The sequence below is a fragment of the Nyctibius grandis genome, chromosome Z, assembly GCF_013368605.1.
Source record: "Nyctibius grandis isolate bNycGra1 chromosome Z, bNycGra1.pri, whole genome shotgun sequence".
Classification (NCBI taxonomy): Eukaryota; Metazoa; Chordata; class Aves; order Nyctibiiformes; family Nyctibiidae; genus Nyctibius; species Nyctibius grandis.
Window position 1 is genome coordinate 24088022 of NC_090695.1, and position 16818 is coordinate 24104839.

The 16818-nt window shown below is 36.7% G+C and overlaps 1 protein-coding gene across 2 annotated transcripts in view; it reads right to left on the reverse strand.

The window, feature by feature from the left end:
• Window positions 1–11891: 11891 nt before the first annotated feature.
• The window catches only part of JMY (junction mediating and regulatory protein, p53 cofactor), a 59445-nt gene continuing 54518 nt past the window's right edge, over window positions 11892–16818 (reverse strand). For both annotated transcript variants that reach the window (XM_068423135.1, XM_068423134.1), the window contains 2 exons: window positions 15375–15921; window positions 11892–12998 (listed from right to left, as the gene is read on the reverse strand). In XM_068423135.1, coding sequence (XP_068279236.1) covers window positions 12691–12998; window positions 15375–15921 — 855 coding nt within the window. In that variant the 3' untranslated portion in view covers window positions 11892–12690. The remainder of the gene's footprint in view (window positions 12999–15374; window positions 15922–16818) is intronic.

The window sequence follows — 16818 nt, forward strand, 5'->3', positions numbered from 1 at the left end:
ACTTTAATGTGTTTTAGATGTAATATATGTTAGTTTGTATACAAATCTAAGCAAAGCATGTCCTGGGTAGGCTACATGTTCTCCCTGAAAACATAGCCTGAGTAGACACTTTTTTTTTTTAGAGTAGTGACAAACTTTATCTCCTGAACAGAGAGTTGCTCTATCAATCAAGCATGGGTAACTAATGCTACCTTTGACTGAGGACAAGTCCTGCTTTCCTCCCATCTCTTCCCAGAATGGATTAAATGAAAGCAGACATTCTCTCCAAGTGTCACTTGCTAGTGTGTGGCTTTTCTTGATCCCATCTGCTGGCCGTGGGCCCCAGAGGAATGGCCCATGAATGGCTGGACCTCACAAAAGCTACCAGGCTGACCCACCAAGCATGGTTTAATTTAAAGCTGAGTGACAGAGCAAGGTGGGGTGGGGGATGATGGGACGCATAACATGCTGTTGCAGAGCAGGTGGAAATAATGTGTTTATACAGTGGTAGTGGGCAGGAGAAGTGACCTTATGTTTCAGCTTAGTTTGATATTAAGAGATACTTTAAACCAGTAGGTACTGCAATGGATCCCTTGGAGAGGCTGTGACCTTCCATCAGTAGAAACCTTCAGGAAACTATTATGGGAGTTACACAGGTATATGTGCTCCAGCAACAAAAGGATAGGATGTGTTATTTTTTTTTTTTTTGTATTATTAGTTTGGTTTTTTTTTTCAATGCCAATTCAAGACTTTTTTTTTAAATGTCATTAGAAATCAAAAGCAGCATGCAATGGCTTCTTTGTCAAATTGTTTTTGCAGGACTCTGTCCACTCCAACAGTCATTTTACTCACAGCAAGTGAGTGTGGGGGAGAAAAAGGCCATCACTATGATGCTTCATATGAAGTTGATTCATAAAACATCTGTTGTGTTGTTTAAATTGTGCAGTTAACATGCATGGCAGTTTGAGCATGATTTTTGTATGCTAAGAGCTCAGTTGCGTTCCTACCAAAATTTAATGGGATTAAAATAAAGTACTGAGGAAGAAAAAGTACAGTTAATATAAATGCTTTGTATGAATTGCATGATTCTTCAATTTTTATTGTTCCTGTGACTTTTAAATGGTAATATACAGGGGGAGTGTGATGCAAATTAGATAAGTTGTTTAAGATAAAAGAATGAAGTAAACAGTGACTACTTATTTGAAAGACCATTAATTTGCTTGGCCTTATATAAACAATATGGGTCATAGTGAGATGTCTCAGAGACACCAAGAGTCTACTGTCTTCCATGGTGAGGAGAAAGAGTGAAAAGAAGGTAATATAGGCGATTTGTCTGTGGCACAAGGGTCTCCAACAAACATCCCACAGACAGCACACAAACACAGTGGGAACAAAGGGATAAGGCAGCAGATACAGGGAGTGATCTTGAATGTAATTTTTTTCTTTGGTTTGGGTTTTTATCCAAGAGTTTTGGTTGATTAATGAGAGAGTGAACTCCCACACTAACACAGAGAGGCAGCAGTATCTCTGTGTTTTTATCCACCAGCCCTTCCTGTTGAGGCAAGGTTTCAAGGGAGATGTGCTGTCTTTGAGCTGATGGAAGCCTGGACAGTCAGCATGACAGCGGTGGAGACTTGCATAAAGTTTAGAGAGAGACTGATGGTCTCAGTGCGAAGGGGGAAAGGGCAGGAAGGCATCTCTGTGCGAAGGAGTCAGGTCTGCAGTTCTGCAGGATGGAGAGTTGGACAGAAACTGGCGGCACTCCTGTGAGCAAGGGAGGTTATGTGGCAACGCCGCTATGGCTTCCTGGTAAAACCGCTGGAATAGTTTTCTACTGTAGTGCAGTTTGTGACAGCAAAGTGATGCTTGTAACAGTTAAGTGGCTGACATGGTACATCTAAAGTTCACAGAGGCTATTTTGTCATTAGGTTAATTACATCACTCCCTCCTAAAAGGTAAAACCACAGTGGCAAAACTCTATAGCACTAACCTAGGTAAGTCATCTGTGATGTGAGCATAAAGCTCAGGCTTTGGTGGTGCCAGTGACACTGCAGAAGTCCAGGACTTTTGTAAGCTCCCTCCTATATCAGGAAGAATTAAACCTGTAAAATGAACTTCTCCCCACAATGGGAAGCAGCCATAAGAATAACTGAGAGAAGGAACAGTTCATAGGTTTTTGGAAAAAGAGATCTAACAAACTCACTTTCCATTTTTACTTCTCTCCCTTCTCCCCATCCCCTCTGCTGAGTATTAAGCGGTGTAACAAACAAACCCTACATATACCAATGGTTTCTGTGAGAAAGAGGTGGTGTTTTATTTCTACAGGCTTGAGGACTGTGGCCCAGTGAATATTTATTTACAATGTACCTTTACTTTACATCTGACATGTAATGAACATGAAAAAAAAATAAATTATGGCTCTAACCATCTCCCATCTTCTATGTGTTGTACAAACATTTAGGCCTTACTCTGAGTACCACACCACTGCCTTCCAAGTGTGCCTACAGATACGTTCACTAAGTTGCAATTCTGATGCATGCATTAAATATACTTCCAACCTGTACAAATACCCATAAGAGTGAAAAAAGCAGCTACTCATCCACTGAAGCCAATGCCAAAGCAGCATGGCAGCAAATACTCTTAAACAGAAGTTTGTCCTGCAGAGCAGAACATGTGAAGGTACCAACACCAGGGTCACATGCTGCCGAGGGCACAGTGAGAGCATTAGGAACAGACCTCGGCTACAAATACAAACCTCTTCTTTCATAAGAATAGTCACTGATGATCAAAGAACTTGCTTGTTTCAAAACACATTTCCTACTTGTTCTACGTGTTCTGCCACAACCCAAAATTAACAGCACCAGAAGTGAAAAACACCACTGGAAAACCTGAGCCAGGCAGGCCTCGGATTTTGGTTAAGACACTTTGCAGTGTAGATCTGTACTGCAAATGCAAACTTTGTTTCACGTTATTAGAAATGTCATACCTTTGTGTTCTCAGGATTGTAACTGCACTAAAAAGTTCCTGTTCCAGAAATAGATTTTTTTTTTTCTCATGTTAAGGGACCAGCTGGGCATAGAACCTGCCTGCACTGACTTATCTGCACTGTAGTTCTTGTACCAGAAACACAGGAGAGAAAGGAAGAAGATACGCAATACAAACATCTTCTGTAAGGTTTATGTCTAGATAAATAATAACATAAAATGACTATATGGGGGAAAAAAAAAAACCAACAAATCAAACCAAACAGCTGGCAACTCTAGTTTGAGACATGATCAGTCATCTATTTTGGGATATTTCCCCTCCCCCAGAAAAAAAAAAAGGTTAAACTCTTCAAGAACACACTGAGTTAAAGGTACTTCTAAAGTATCTAAGTTCTTAATATGCAATCTAGTTTGCTTTTGAAATATTGTAGTGTACATACACCAAAAAAGGAAATAGTGGAGAAGTCACGTTTTTGGTTTAAGCTTCTCCATGATCTTGTCTTGCTCTCTCTGTGTAGTGGCATTGCCACTAGCTAGCTCTGAAAGGGTAGAAGAGTGTAGGTAAGGGAGCTAAGCTCTTAATGTTTAAATTTTTACCCTTTTTCATGGACTGTTTTTGTCTTTTGATGAACAGATGGAAAAGTGTGGGTGATTTGTATTTAAGCACAACTATCCTGCATTATTTTAAGAGCAAGATTCTTCTATAATACCTAAACTGTTTATGCGACTTAGTTTACAAAGACGTTACCTAAATCTAATTATTGCCTGCTGCAACATAGCTTAGGCACAACCAAGCAATGACAGGCAGCTTGAAGAGTTAAAACAATAACAATGGAAACCTAAATGAATTTGATACGAACTTTTTTTTGTGGGAACCAAACTGTACTAAAAATATTTTTTTTGTAATGTTGGTACGTATTCAAACTTAAAACCAGACAGTGGTCAAATAAATATTCTTTAATAAAGAAAAAAGGAATCATTTTAAAGCACCAAAACTGTGAGTATTATGTTACATCGCATGTACAAGAAGGTGAGTGCAGTACTTTGTGTACAGGTTTAAATTTCTGAGTGATGATAATAAAAAACATGAAATACAGAGCAATAAACTTGCATTGCAAAAAAGCTGCACTAAAGAAAAAAGAGCAAAAAGCAGACAGTTAAAAACATTTTTTAGTTTTTAGGTATTGCTAAAAATGTTTGTTTAGTTTTTTACTTTTTTTAAAACATACTTGTTTAATACTTCATAACATTGAGCATTTTTAGGCATAGTAAATTTGCAGAGTCATTTACAATAAAATATGCATTTAATATGTCCTTTTGAGTATAATGGAGTTAAAGAACTTTCTTAAAGCCAAGCACAATGTGCTAGTAGTGTCTGAGTCTACCGATAATATTGCACAAAGCTAGTGAATGGCAAATTGGTTTTCTTTTGATTATTTCTTACTTATTCAACAGGCTTAACAAAGAAGTTAGTTTCATTCAACTTCACTGCCCTCATTCATGCAAGACAACCTGCAGCCATCTGTATTTCTTAAGCTTTCATCTTATGATGATGTATGTCTATATATTTGAGATGACATTCAAAACATACAGCAACCACAGTAACACACTGGGAGATGTTAAGTATCTCTAATCCCCAACACCTATTTCCCAATTCAGAAATCAAAAATGTGTTTCTAAATCTGAAAATCAAGCCAGTCTACAGCATACTAATTACCGAACAGGTGAGTGTCTCTGGAATAAAATCTCTGCAGAGCTTAGACTATACTCGCCCAAAAAGCCATCATCCTTTTTATTTGTTTCAAATGGACACACTACTGGTTAATAGCCTCAGATATCAGCTTTAAATAATACTCTACATTAATAACAGAAACTCAGCAGAGTAAAATTCATTGCTTGGTCATTTTCCATATTAGAGGTACATCAGAGCATTCACATTTGAGAATGGAAAGACGACCTTTTCTGTCAAATTCTGAAGCACAGAATACAGAAGACCTGAATCACAATAAAAATACATAAACGTCAGGTTGCAGATTCACAACAGTCAGAGCTGGGAGTTTTGGATTAATACTCAAACTGAATGCGAAGTGCAAAGAACCGTATATACAACAGCCCCTCCCAAAAACATACTGGCATGCCCACCCGCCCCTTGACCCTCCTAAAAATTCTAATTTTAAGTATTTCTGTATTAGGCAGCAATTAAATATAAATTCATTTATAGGAAAAATTTAAATTACAGTATATTTATAGGTTAAAAATAGCCATTGCTGTACTTTTTACAGCACTGATAGCAGTATGTCAATGTGCTTATCACACCAAAGAGCAACTTGCAGTCAAGTTTAGGATGACCTACTGTCTGTCAGCTCCAGGAGCACCGAAATCATACAACGCAGTCTCCCAGTAAGGTGCTTCTGTTTACTCCTTTTCTTTGCAAGAAGCTTCGCTTGTTCTTAGCATTAATTCTGTAGTGCTAAACATAACTACATAACATATTGTCCATGCTTATGGAATCACTACCAGAAATATATCCAGGTAATTTAATTACATAAGCATTTCAATGCAAATAAAATCTGATTACACATGTGAGCAAACTTGATTTACAAATTACACTCTTGAAATTCAGTGCAACGAACGGAATAAGGGTAACATTAACCAATAAAAGTTTCTGCCTCCTCAATAAGTTGCATCTTCAATAATGCACCTGTCATTACTTTTAATATTAAACATTACAGAATATAGTGCTTATACTCAAAATGATTCTTTACAAAAAATGTAGTGAAGTATGTTGAATTCTCTCCCTGATGCAGCCACAAAACAACACAATATATAATCATACTAATTTATTTTACAGGTGTCTGATATAAGATGCAGACTGTCAGTTTTTTTTAAAAAAAAAAACCTGATGTTTAAGAAAAATAAAAAAGCCTTCATCTACCTTAGACAGGTAACTTAACTAACATATGAAAACATAGTAAAGTGAATAAAATAAGACTATTGGTCATTTGCAAAGAATCTGGAACCTCTGTGAATGAGAGCATGAAATTCATGTGATGCAAATTCCATCTAATCAAAAGTTTATTGCTGTTTACCTTTGGTTATTTTAGTAGAAATTTAGTATTTCATTTCTTGTTCCCACTCATAAAAGATTTTTAAGTCCTCACATAAGTATTTGTACAATAAACATTATGCATTCCAACTCTTCACCCACCTGGATCAGTTACACTATCCTAAAACAAGTTTTAATTTGAACAAGGAAAGAAGTTTCTAAAAATGGAAAAAGCCTGAAAGCTGACAAACTGCTTAAGATAAATGACTAGCAACAGAAAAATGCAGCCACTACAACGAAGTCCAGCCACAAATGAAAAATACCAATAACAGGTAGAAAGGTCCTTTTTATGGAGGCTCTCTTTCCTTGCATATGTTTACACGTTTTTTCTGTAGTGATGTGCTAAGACTTCTCAAGGACCAACACGATTATTACAGCTTTTCTCAGCTACGGAGGAACAGACCTCAATACAGGACTGTCGTAACTTCCGTAAGTTTCTTGTGAATATACTTAAAACTTTCTCCATTTGCTGCTCCAGCCATCCTGCTGCCAAATTTCACATTACAGAGGATGGGAAGTTTCATGCATTAGAGTGTACACTACATATGCACAATTTTTATATCAAAGTCGAGAATCACGTGAAATTGTGACATCTAGTGACTCATGGAGGATTAAAATCCAGGATTTTTTTTTTTAGCACTATGTGGAAAAAAAAACCAATTACTTTCCACATTGAAGATGGCAGTTTTGAACTGATATAAACTGCTATGCTCAGCATAACTACTTCTTGTGTGCGCATAAAATACACGTTCATATGAGAACTCCATTTCTATAAACTAAGCTATTACAGGAATCTTAAGATTTCAGCTAAATATAAAACAGATTAAGGACTAATTTTTCTCAACCATGCACACATTTTTTCAAGGCAAAGATGACAGATCACATGGCAAACAAATCTGAAAACTAGTACAGTGCAGCATGGAGCTATTTAGGTAAATCACAACACAGTGGTAAACAGTAGACACAAATGTTGTGCAAGGGGACCATTGCACCTATACTTTAAAATTGCACTATTTTTCCTCAGCTTGAAATTTTGCTAGTGTCCCGTATGCACACTCTTAAGGAATAAAACTGCAGGCTAGAAAATAGGAAAAAGTGGACATAAAAGTTACTCAATCACCACTGTTAATTTAGCACTGAACTTCAGATGAACTGTGTAATCTGGATTACCATTCTACATCACAGTTCTGCTTTGTGCTACAGCCCAAAATTTATTTATGTCCGTTTTAACGTGTGATGTGACTGGAAGTACAGACAAATGTAGAGCAAAAATACACCACAGCTCACAGTATAGACAATGTCAAATGATTATAATGAACTTTGAAATTGCTATTATTGCTGCATGAACACAGTATTAGGGAGCTTGCAACCATACCATGTAACCTGGGGTCAGCAAAACAGTTTAAGGAAAAAACATCGTGTAGTTTTAGGTCCTTGGAAAGCCAGTATCAAGTGTTTTAAAGAGCTGATCTCGAGACAGAAAAATACAGACCTGACAACTAGTACCGCAAAACTGGAACAACTCTACTGTAATGCTGCTCACAAGTGCTTTGAAAATGAATGTTCACTAACTTTATAAATAAGGCAACAAGGTTAAGAAAATGCCTGTTGATAGCAAGGGTGAAGTGACATCCTTTTGAGATGTCTGATAGAGCTTTAATTTCAGGACAGCCACAGCAAAACAACTGAACGGTCCAAGAGCTGAGGTTCCTTTAGGTTACACAGCCTATTGCTAAGGTAAGTTCTCTTGTTCCTCTCTATATGAAGTAAATGGCAAGACGCGAAATCTCCTGTTACGAATGTTAACACCGTACTTGTTCCATTACATGACAGCAGCAATGCATAGCTCCATTTAAAAAAAAAAAAAAAAATCCACATAGCAGTTTGTCTGTCACAAGAGGAACAGTGAATAGACCACACTACACAGAGGACAGGGACTGTGTATTTCTCAAACACAGTGTATGTCATGCTAGTAAAAATAAAATGCTAGTGAAAATTCAGTTTTCTTAGAATTGTTAACAGACTGACTTTAATATCACATGGAGTTTCAAGATGGTACAAGGCTACTTGTATCTCTGTACTGACATCCCTCTTAGTACTGTGGTATTGTAAAAGTAGCTGCCTGCAGCCATTAGTCATGAAGTTTAGGATTACGTCTAAGCATTGACCGCAGAGGAAGCTGTCACTCTCCTTTAAAAAAAAAATAGTCAGGCTCAGAAGGAAACTTTTTTTTCCAGCCAGTAGGCTTTTGGGTATGAAATACATTTTTTCAGCCACTAAAGGGAATAATGAAAACCAGCAAGAGAAGCATGATTTTCACAACTGAATTATCAGTATGTTTAAGTGCTTTGATCTTTTTAAAAGGCTGCTTAGAGTATTCAAAAGCCATTTTAAACCAAAAGAGAAAAATAATTTTAAGTATGAAATTACAAAATATTGCTTCTTATAACAAATGATAAAAGTAAGACTAACTTGGTTCAGCATAGCTAAATACTATCTTAAAAAAGCACGAAAATGTCTACTTTAAAAAGGTGTCAGCCTACAAATGACCTTCGAAAAAGGTTCTGGAGTATGTCTTCCTAAATGTACCATGTTGGAAACAAACACATTCTTGAGTATGTACTGAATTCAACTCCTATTTCTCATTGTGCTGTGGTCACTTGTTACTTTTCATACTGACATACATTTCTTCAAACTAAGAAGAAAAAAACACTTCGTTGCACGTTACTGAATTTCAGCTACTGTAGTGCAACTAGGAATTCTGCTCTTTCTGCAATATCACACTGCTACACAGCAAACTTCTCTGCAAGGAGCTATTTAGTTGGATTTTCAAGCAGACAATATATTCAGTGCAGTGAAGGGGACATTTTATAGCTGGTTTGATGTCTCAGCCAAATTCCAAAGTTACTCTAACAGCAAGTATTCTCCCAGCTCAAAATGCCTCCCTCACTTAACTGGCCACACATTACTAACGCAAATATAAAAAGTGCTTAAGAATCGGGCATTCTAGATTATATAAAATGCACATCTAAACAACTTAGCTTTCTGCCCAAACCAGAATTGTTTGTACAAATTAAGAAAAAAGTGACCCAAAAATTAACATTTCAGGCCATTTTTTCCATACACTAAATCATTTGCCAAAGAAAGACTATTTCTTTGCCAAAGAAATTCTCCTGTGGAATTGATGGTCATAACTGCTGGCTCTGAATTTTCAGAAATGAAAAGTAATTTTCAACTGGGGTTTCTTTTCTCACGTCAGTGGCTGTGAATCATCTGTTAGGGAAAAAAAGAAAAACGAATATCTGAAAAGCTGAACAGCTGTATAAATACTCTCTGATCAATGTATTAGGCAATTCCAACATGCAATACTGAGCAGTGTCTTCAAAAGCCTTGATTCTCTTTCCTCCCAGGGTGATGACACACTAACTCTGGAGCCAGGACACACAGAGTATGACCTGATCTTTTTTTGCCTTTTGGTATTGGCAGTGAACACAGATTAGAGTTTGAAGAGGCCCAAAATACTTGATTAGAAGACTACGGAGAGCAAAAGCTTGCTTCTTATCCATTACTTTGTCCATCACTCCCAGGAACCCAGGTTTCACATTACTTACAGTACTCTTGATGTACTATAGTGATTTATGTGTAGCATTATGCACGCACACACACAGATAGGCTTGGGATACTTTTGATAACCAGTCATCTGATTTTTCATACAGAAGCTACTGCATCTTTATACTGCTTGTTCAGCTGTACTTCCAATACATAGAATGCCTCAACATTTTTGTACGTGGTTTAGAGTGTCTGTAAGGAAGGAACTGCTCTTTAAAAAGTTAGTCATAACTTTATGTAGAAGTTAACTCATAAAGCAGGTAATAGAAAGAGATTATTAGATCTCCTGCATGAATTAGTTACTATTAGTTTGTCTTCAAACTTCAGTAATTAATGAAGTTTGACTTCAGTGGGCATTGTTAATACTCCTTGCACATACATTAAGACACTTTTTGGCACTTGATAAACATATCATTGTATCAGATTTAGCCTTCATTCCTAAGACAAATAACTGCATTACATTTAGCCTATAAAGATGTAGGTGAATTAAGCATAGTTATGTGCCAATATACATTTGTATAACTGTTTTCAACCTAAAAACTCTATACAACTGTTTTTTGTACGTGCAGAGCCTACAGTTAAAAATCAGTAGGTAAATCTTAAAGCATGGTGTTAATGGATAACCTCATAGTAAAAAATACTGTTGTGCAATTTCTATAACAGACTTTCATTAGATTTTACTCTTGTGTAATAAATTCTGAGTAACCAGTCTATATGTTCAAGCAAGCACACACATCTATGTGAAAACTATTCAGCTGAATTTCATGAGGGCTTTGTCTCAATCCCTGTTCTCCCAGATTATTTCATGCACTTCCAACAGCAGTGGCCTGTTTTTCCTTCTGAGCTGTTAGCTATTTTGTACAACCATTTTTCAGTCATATCTGTACTATCTGTTAAAAAGTCTCATCTCATGAAAACAGGATTGTTTTCGTAATAAAATATGACATTGGCAAGAGAAAGTAGGTCGCAGATGTGTGAATAACTCCAAGGAGCACACACGATGAGAATTCTGACACTGCATCCTGCTTTAGGTCCAAGTGGTTTCATGGCACCTCAGCATTTGACTGGAGTGCACCCTTAAAAGTGGAAGACACCATAACTGTAGACTGGTAAAAAGGAGACAACAACCAGTGCGCTACAGGTACTGCATGGCAGTGATTTTCAACCTGCACTCTGAACTGCTTCTACGGGTCTGCAAAAGATAGCAGAGGAAAAAGTGTATATTTTATGGCAATGTACACCTAAGACTCCTACGAGGATACACTTCCAATGGAAAATGTTTAGGAGGTCCACCAACTAGATGCAAAAAAATCAAAGTCACTCTTGGATAATTTCTTTTTTTTTTAAATGACTCATAGTATTAAAGAGTATTCTTGCTAAAAAATGCAAACAATATCCCAAAGACTAAGTTATATTTACTAAAATCATAAATCACAAAGTTTAAATTTGCTCAGTTATCTAGGAAATGAAAAGATAATAATTGCACTGAGAAAGCCAAGTCAGTTCCAAGGCATGTCTTTTCTTACAGCTGTCACTTGATTTCTGAAGGACTGTGGTAGTGAGGGTTTTCAGTGTGCAAGTAATAGAAAAAAGTTACATCCAAGCAAAATTATTTTCACTGAGTTTCAGCAAGAGTGAAGTACACCTCCACTGCTGGATTTTCAACTCCAAAACCAGCAGTACATTTGGTAAGGAATAGAAGGAGCATGCCATAATTTAATACTATTTAATCATTAGTGTGGCCAGTGGCTAGTTCATGAGGAAATAAAGGCAAGTTATTTACCTTTTTAAAAATTTTAAACATTATTATTTGAAAATAGCATACCAATGGAACAGTTTGAGACATAGTATTTCATAATCACAACATTCAGCAGATGATGTGCTATGTCATCATCACTTTTTAAAACAGCTGTAGCACTTTATCAATAGTAACTCTCCAGATATGGTAATAAAGAACTGGGGTAAAAATGCCTGATTGTAAACATCCAAAAAAGCTACCTTTTTCCTACTGCTACCTGTGTTGCAACGATTATAAATATTTATCTTCCATACTCTTGAAATACCCTTGATTTCTAAACAGATTTTCAAATTCTTTACAGATTGTCATACCTCTCTTTTCTCCAAATTTTAAGTTTAGTGGGAGCTTTCATTGAGACTTAAGTTCATCCACATGCCAGTAGCAGAAAAGAACCACCACAGAACAACAGCACTGTATGCTGTTGTAGCAATCAAGAACGTCTTTGTGCTACTGATGCAGCCATAATTTTGAAAACTTATCCCTTGACAATTTCTGGTTTGTTATGAAATCATTAACTTCATCTGCTGAAGTCTAGTATCTGTACTTTCAGGCACTGTAGCTCAGTATAATACAAGTTCACGGGATTTGTATGAGTACCAGAAATATAAATTATATTTGTATATTTACTGTTTATAGGCTGTAAATGCAATTAAGTCAGAGAGTTTACAGATTGAAACCAAGCCATCAAAGAGTCAGTCACACAGGGTAACCAATGAGATTTCAGTGTGTTCAGCACTCAAATCTAATCATCCTTCACTTGGAGCTATTCAGTCTGAAGTGATAAAGATGCAAAATTTTTACAAGGCCAGGAGTAATTAGAAAATAAGTACAAGGTGTGTCCAAGAGTGATTGTGCTGCTTTGTTACTTAAAAGCTTTTTCAAGCTTTTTGGTAAGCTGCAAACAGTCCCTTCAGATTTACTAAATAAAATATAGAGCTTTTTATAGGAGCAGTCCTGTGAATATTCAGCAAAAGTATTCAAACAATAAAAGGCTAAGATGTTGCCTAAAAAAAAGTTTTCCTTACTATAAACCTTAAATTCTTTGAAAAGTCAGTGATACTAAAGTCATATGTGCATGTTTTACCACGCTGGACGTCAGACAGTTTAGTCACATTCATACTACGTTTCCTAGAATGCACAACCTGAGGCTTAGCTGCTACTGTTATACAAAAAGTGTTGAAGAAATACTTTTTTTAATGTAGGTTAATTACAGGTTAATTTTCCCAGTCTGTGCAAGGCAAACTCTCCTCTTCATCCTCTGATTCAGGTGATGCTTCCTTAATTCGTCGCAATGCTTCATGGATGCTCCTTGTCAGAGGGTCAGTATCAGGCAGAATTGTAAAGGATTCTCTCAAAACATCTTTCTGCACTTTCTTCAGTTTCACTCCTTTCCTGATCTGTGCCAAGATGTTATTGCTATCATCTTCATCAGGAAAAGGAGGGAGACTTCTTTGCTCAACTTTTCTTAAGTGAAAACTGCCGCGTTTCAAGGAAGCCAGCACTTCATCCATCGGGGAGCTCCCTGCAGTAAATCAAAAGACCTTCAGTATTATTTTTACTAAGTTTTATCAGTCTTCATTTATGTTTCCTACAGACCAAAAAGTAGCCACATAGTATTAGTGTGATAGTCCCATACCATACGTATAATGGTAGCTCCACTATTGTTTTAGCTTCCAAATTTATCTCCCCTATTACCAGGTCAAAACTGGTTTATACAAACAATTAGAATTTCTGAAACCACTTAACCTCCTATCGGGTAGGTGATAAAACTTTTTGAACACAATGGCTTTCCTGTTTGTAGTCAGGAAACTCAAAATAGCTGCATTGAATCCAACACAGTGAAAGTGATTGTTACATTACCTTTCTTCACTTTGAAACTCAGGTAATGAGTGCAATCTTAAGTATTGGACTGTGCAGTCCATTGTCGGCACTTGCATTTTGTGGCTGATTTTACCTACTGCATGACTATTACTACAGGTCAGTGAGGGAAGCAGCAGTATAGTCAACTGCAACAGCATGTATTTTCCTGCTTCTCTGGATTCATGGATGTACTAGCACCTAGTGACAGCATGCCTATATAAATTCCCTTCCTTTATAATTAATGAAAACAGAGAAGAGTTAATACTTTATGACAAATCCTTCCTTTCTCAACAATTTGAAACTAGTTCTCTGCTGAAATAAAAATTAATATTTGGCTCTTTGAAGAGCTACAAGTAGATAAGATCTCCATCCCAGAGAATGCATTATTATAAAGTACAACAGTCTGAAATAGCTTGCACACACTAGCACATACAACGTGCAGCACATATCAATCAATAGATTAATATCCTTCTCTAGTTCTTTTTTGTATATTGTAGAATACATTTCTAAAACCTGTTTTGCCTTTATGAGTTGTCTTTGTCCATCAGACTAATGGCTCAAACAGCTGGAATAGACACAAGCAAAAGAGAAATAAGAATACAGGACTGCACATTTGAAGGAGGAAGGAAGGATTGTAAAACACTCATCTGTCATACAGAGACAAACTTCTGAAGCCACTTAGAGACCTGGAACATCTCTGGGAATACAAAGCATCAGGTAGAGTGCTGCTGCAGACATTAATAATACTCTTAAGAGGGAAGATATAATTTGATTTTATATTTGTCATTTCACGGTGTCTATAAAATTGCACACACCATACGTGCTTTATATAAAATTGCAAGATAAAATGGGTATCAGAAAAATAAACAATAGGACTACAGAAAAAAAAAATGGAGCATAGCAGCATCAAAATTGATAATGAACTTAAAGACACTGTAGCTGTGACCTGCAAGACTCATAAAAGCTTAAGAATTCTATAACTATGCAGTTGTTTCAAGGGTTTTCAGTCATTTAAGGGCAATTCTAGAGGAAACACTCTTGTTTCTGTCTGATTGTTGAAGACAGTTCTAATTTTGAATTTATCTGCATGAGGGAAAATGTCAATGGAGGGACATTTTCTGTAGCTGTAACTGACAGAACCAGATAGAATTTTTAATAAAATGTTATTACAGCAGTGTGAATCAGGGCCCACTTGAGGTACTTTTTCTTGGTGACTTCCAGTAAAATAGTTCAGCTGAGCGCTTTTGAAAATTCCATCTTTGACTTTCAAATAAAAACTTAGCTCCAATACAGCATGTTTCACTGAAACACCAGGATTATTTTGTTCAAACATGGCTGCTGCCATTCTCCCCATTTTACATATGGGATAAACAGTTAAAAACAAGTAGCACAGAATTACCAACTTGTAACAGATCGCCCAGCTCAGCCCGGTGCTCCATTCATTCTCCTCAGTCTCCAAAGTTTTTGATCTTTTAACTATTTAATAACATGCTTTGCAGAATGATTACAGATTTAATTTTCAATTGTAGTTAAACATATAAATTCTTACTCAGGTCTCAACGGTACTTGAGGGTTTATGGATTTTTGTAGGAAAATTTGAAGAAACCTGGAAGAGAGCATTCTCAAGGCTTCCTATGTCCCAAGACAAGTATTCATTTTACTAGGTCATAAATTATGTAAAATTCTGTTATTAAAAAAAGACACTGCACCCTCAGGTGAAGCATATAATCTTTGTGGTGCTGGCTGTAAACTAGATAGGAAAAGATTCTTTTAGGCAACGTTTAGCTCCATTGTCTAGCTAGGCTAACATGGTGTATCGTAGAATCAGTTTCACAAGCGTTTTTCCGTTTTAACTGAACAAGTATACCGCACGCTGTCGTAAAGGCTGTAACATCTGTTTGAGCTGTCAACATGTGTCAATTGAAAAGGATTTGACAGCTTTCCCATTAATGAATCACAGCATATACTTCCCTATAGAGCAATTCAAAAGAGGAACTGATGTGCATTACAATTAAATACACGGACATGAAAACATTACCTCTTCTCCTCTGCAAACCCTCTAGATCACCGGTCTTCTTAAGATTCTTCTTGGCACTGACTAACTGACTGCTGTCAAACAGATGCACTGGTGGGACACCAGGAGAGTGCTGGACTCCTTTCTCCTCACTCTGACGTTTAACAAAGCTCTCGCTTTTCTCTAAGGATTTGGTGGCATCTTCCTTGGAGGGCAAAGGTGGAGGTGGAGGTGGTGGAGGCAAAGGGGGTGGAAGTGGTACTACAGTAACAGTCTCTGGTTGAAGCTCATTACTAGTGAGTGGAGAAGTACTAACATGAGGCAGTTCAGAGGTAACACCATTGGGAGGTAACAAGATATCTTGAAGTTGTTCTAAGCTTGTGGATTCCTGCACTTGCAAAGGCTGAACTGCATTTTCCAATTCCACCTCTTCACTTTTCTCTTGGATTTGTATGGTTGCTGGCAAAGATTGAGGCTGATCGACACAGGAGACTGAGCTAGCTGCACATTTTCTTCTTGCATGAGCCAGCCGTAGTCTGGTTGATTTAAGTATTACTTGCCCAGGGTACCGCTAAAGTGAACAAGTTAATGACAATTAGTAAGTACATGCAATGTATTGCATTGTTCTAGATACCAAGTACCTGTCATTAGGGTTTGCCTTTCTGACAAGTAGAATTCATCTGCTGTTATCATTCATTTTGCTCTGGATGTAAAAACAAAGCAAATATATCCTCACCTTTATCCAAAAATGATCTGTTTTCTTTATTTTTAATTCTTGATTAAGCCACAATTTACATGGGATTGGTCTAGTCAGGGATATACATGTGTTAGAATTAAGATTTCAATAAGAACCAGACTGTACATTCAAAACTGGCTTTTCTGAAAACTAAATTTCAAATTTCCCTCTTGCTTTATTTTTCTAAAACCGGTCAGTGGCTCCCTCTGCAACAAAGTCCTCTCTGACTTAATACACTGGCCTTAGATGTGAATCATACTGCTTAAAAAGGCATCTCTTGAAAACATGAAACATTTTGAGATTTTCCAAAGTATTTTTAATTTAGTTCTTAAATATGCTGCCTCAATATCTGTCTTTTCATATTAGTTTCATCCATAGACATTTTTATGCTAAAATTTTAACTGCTTCTGAAAGACAGGTTTAATACATTTTATACAATTGTGGTAGGCCTAAAGCAATAGAGATCATAACAATATAAACATGCTTATACATAAAGTCATTTCATTAACAGTTGCTGGTTAAAATAAGTAAATTTGCTCTAATTTACAGAAACTATGCAATTCAAAAGCCTTGTAAACAATAAGCATATGAAGAGTGTACTGCTGAGCAAGACAGCTTTCCAGTAAAGAAACTTCCAATACCTACAGTTTTTAATGTATTCAGCAAAACCAGAAAAAGTCTTCACCAATTAATACAGTCTCTGTTTGCTTGCACTTCACCCCTTTCCTTATT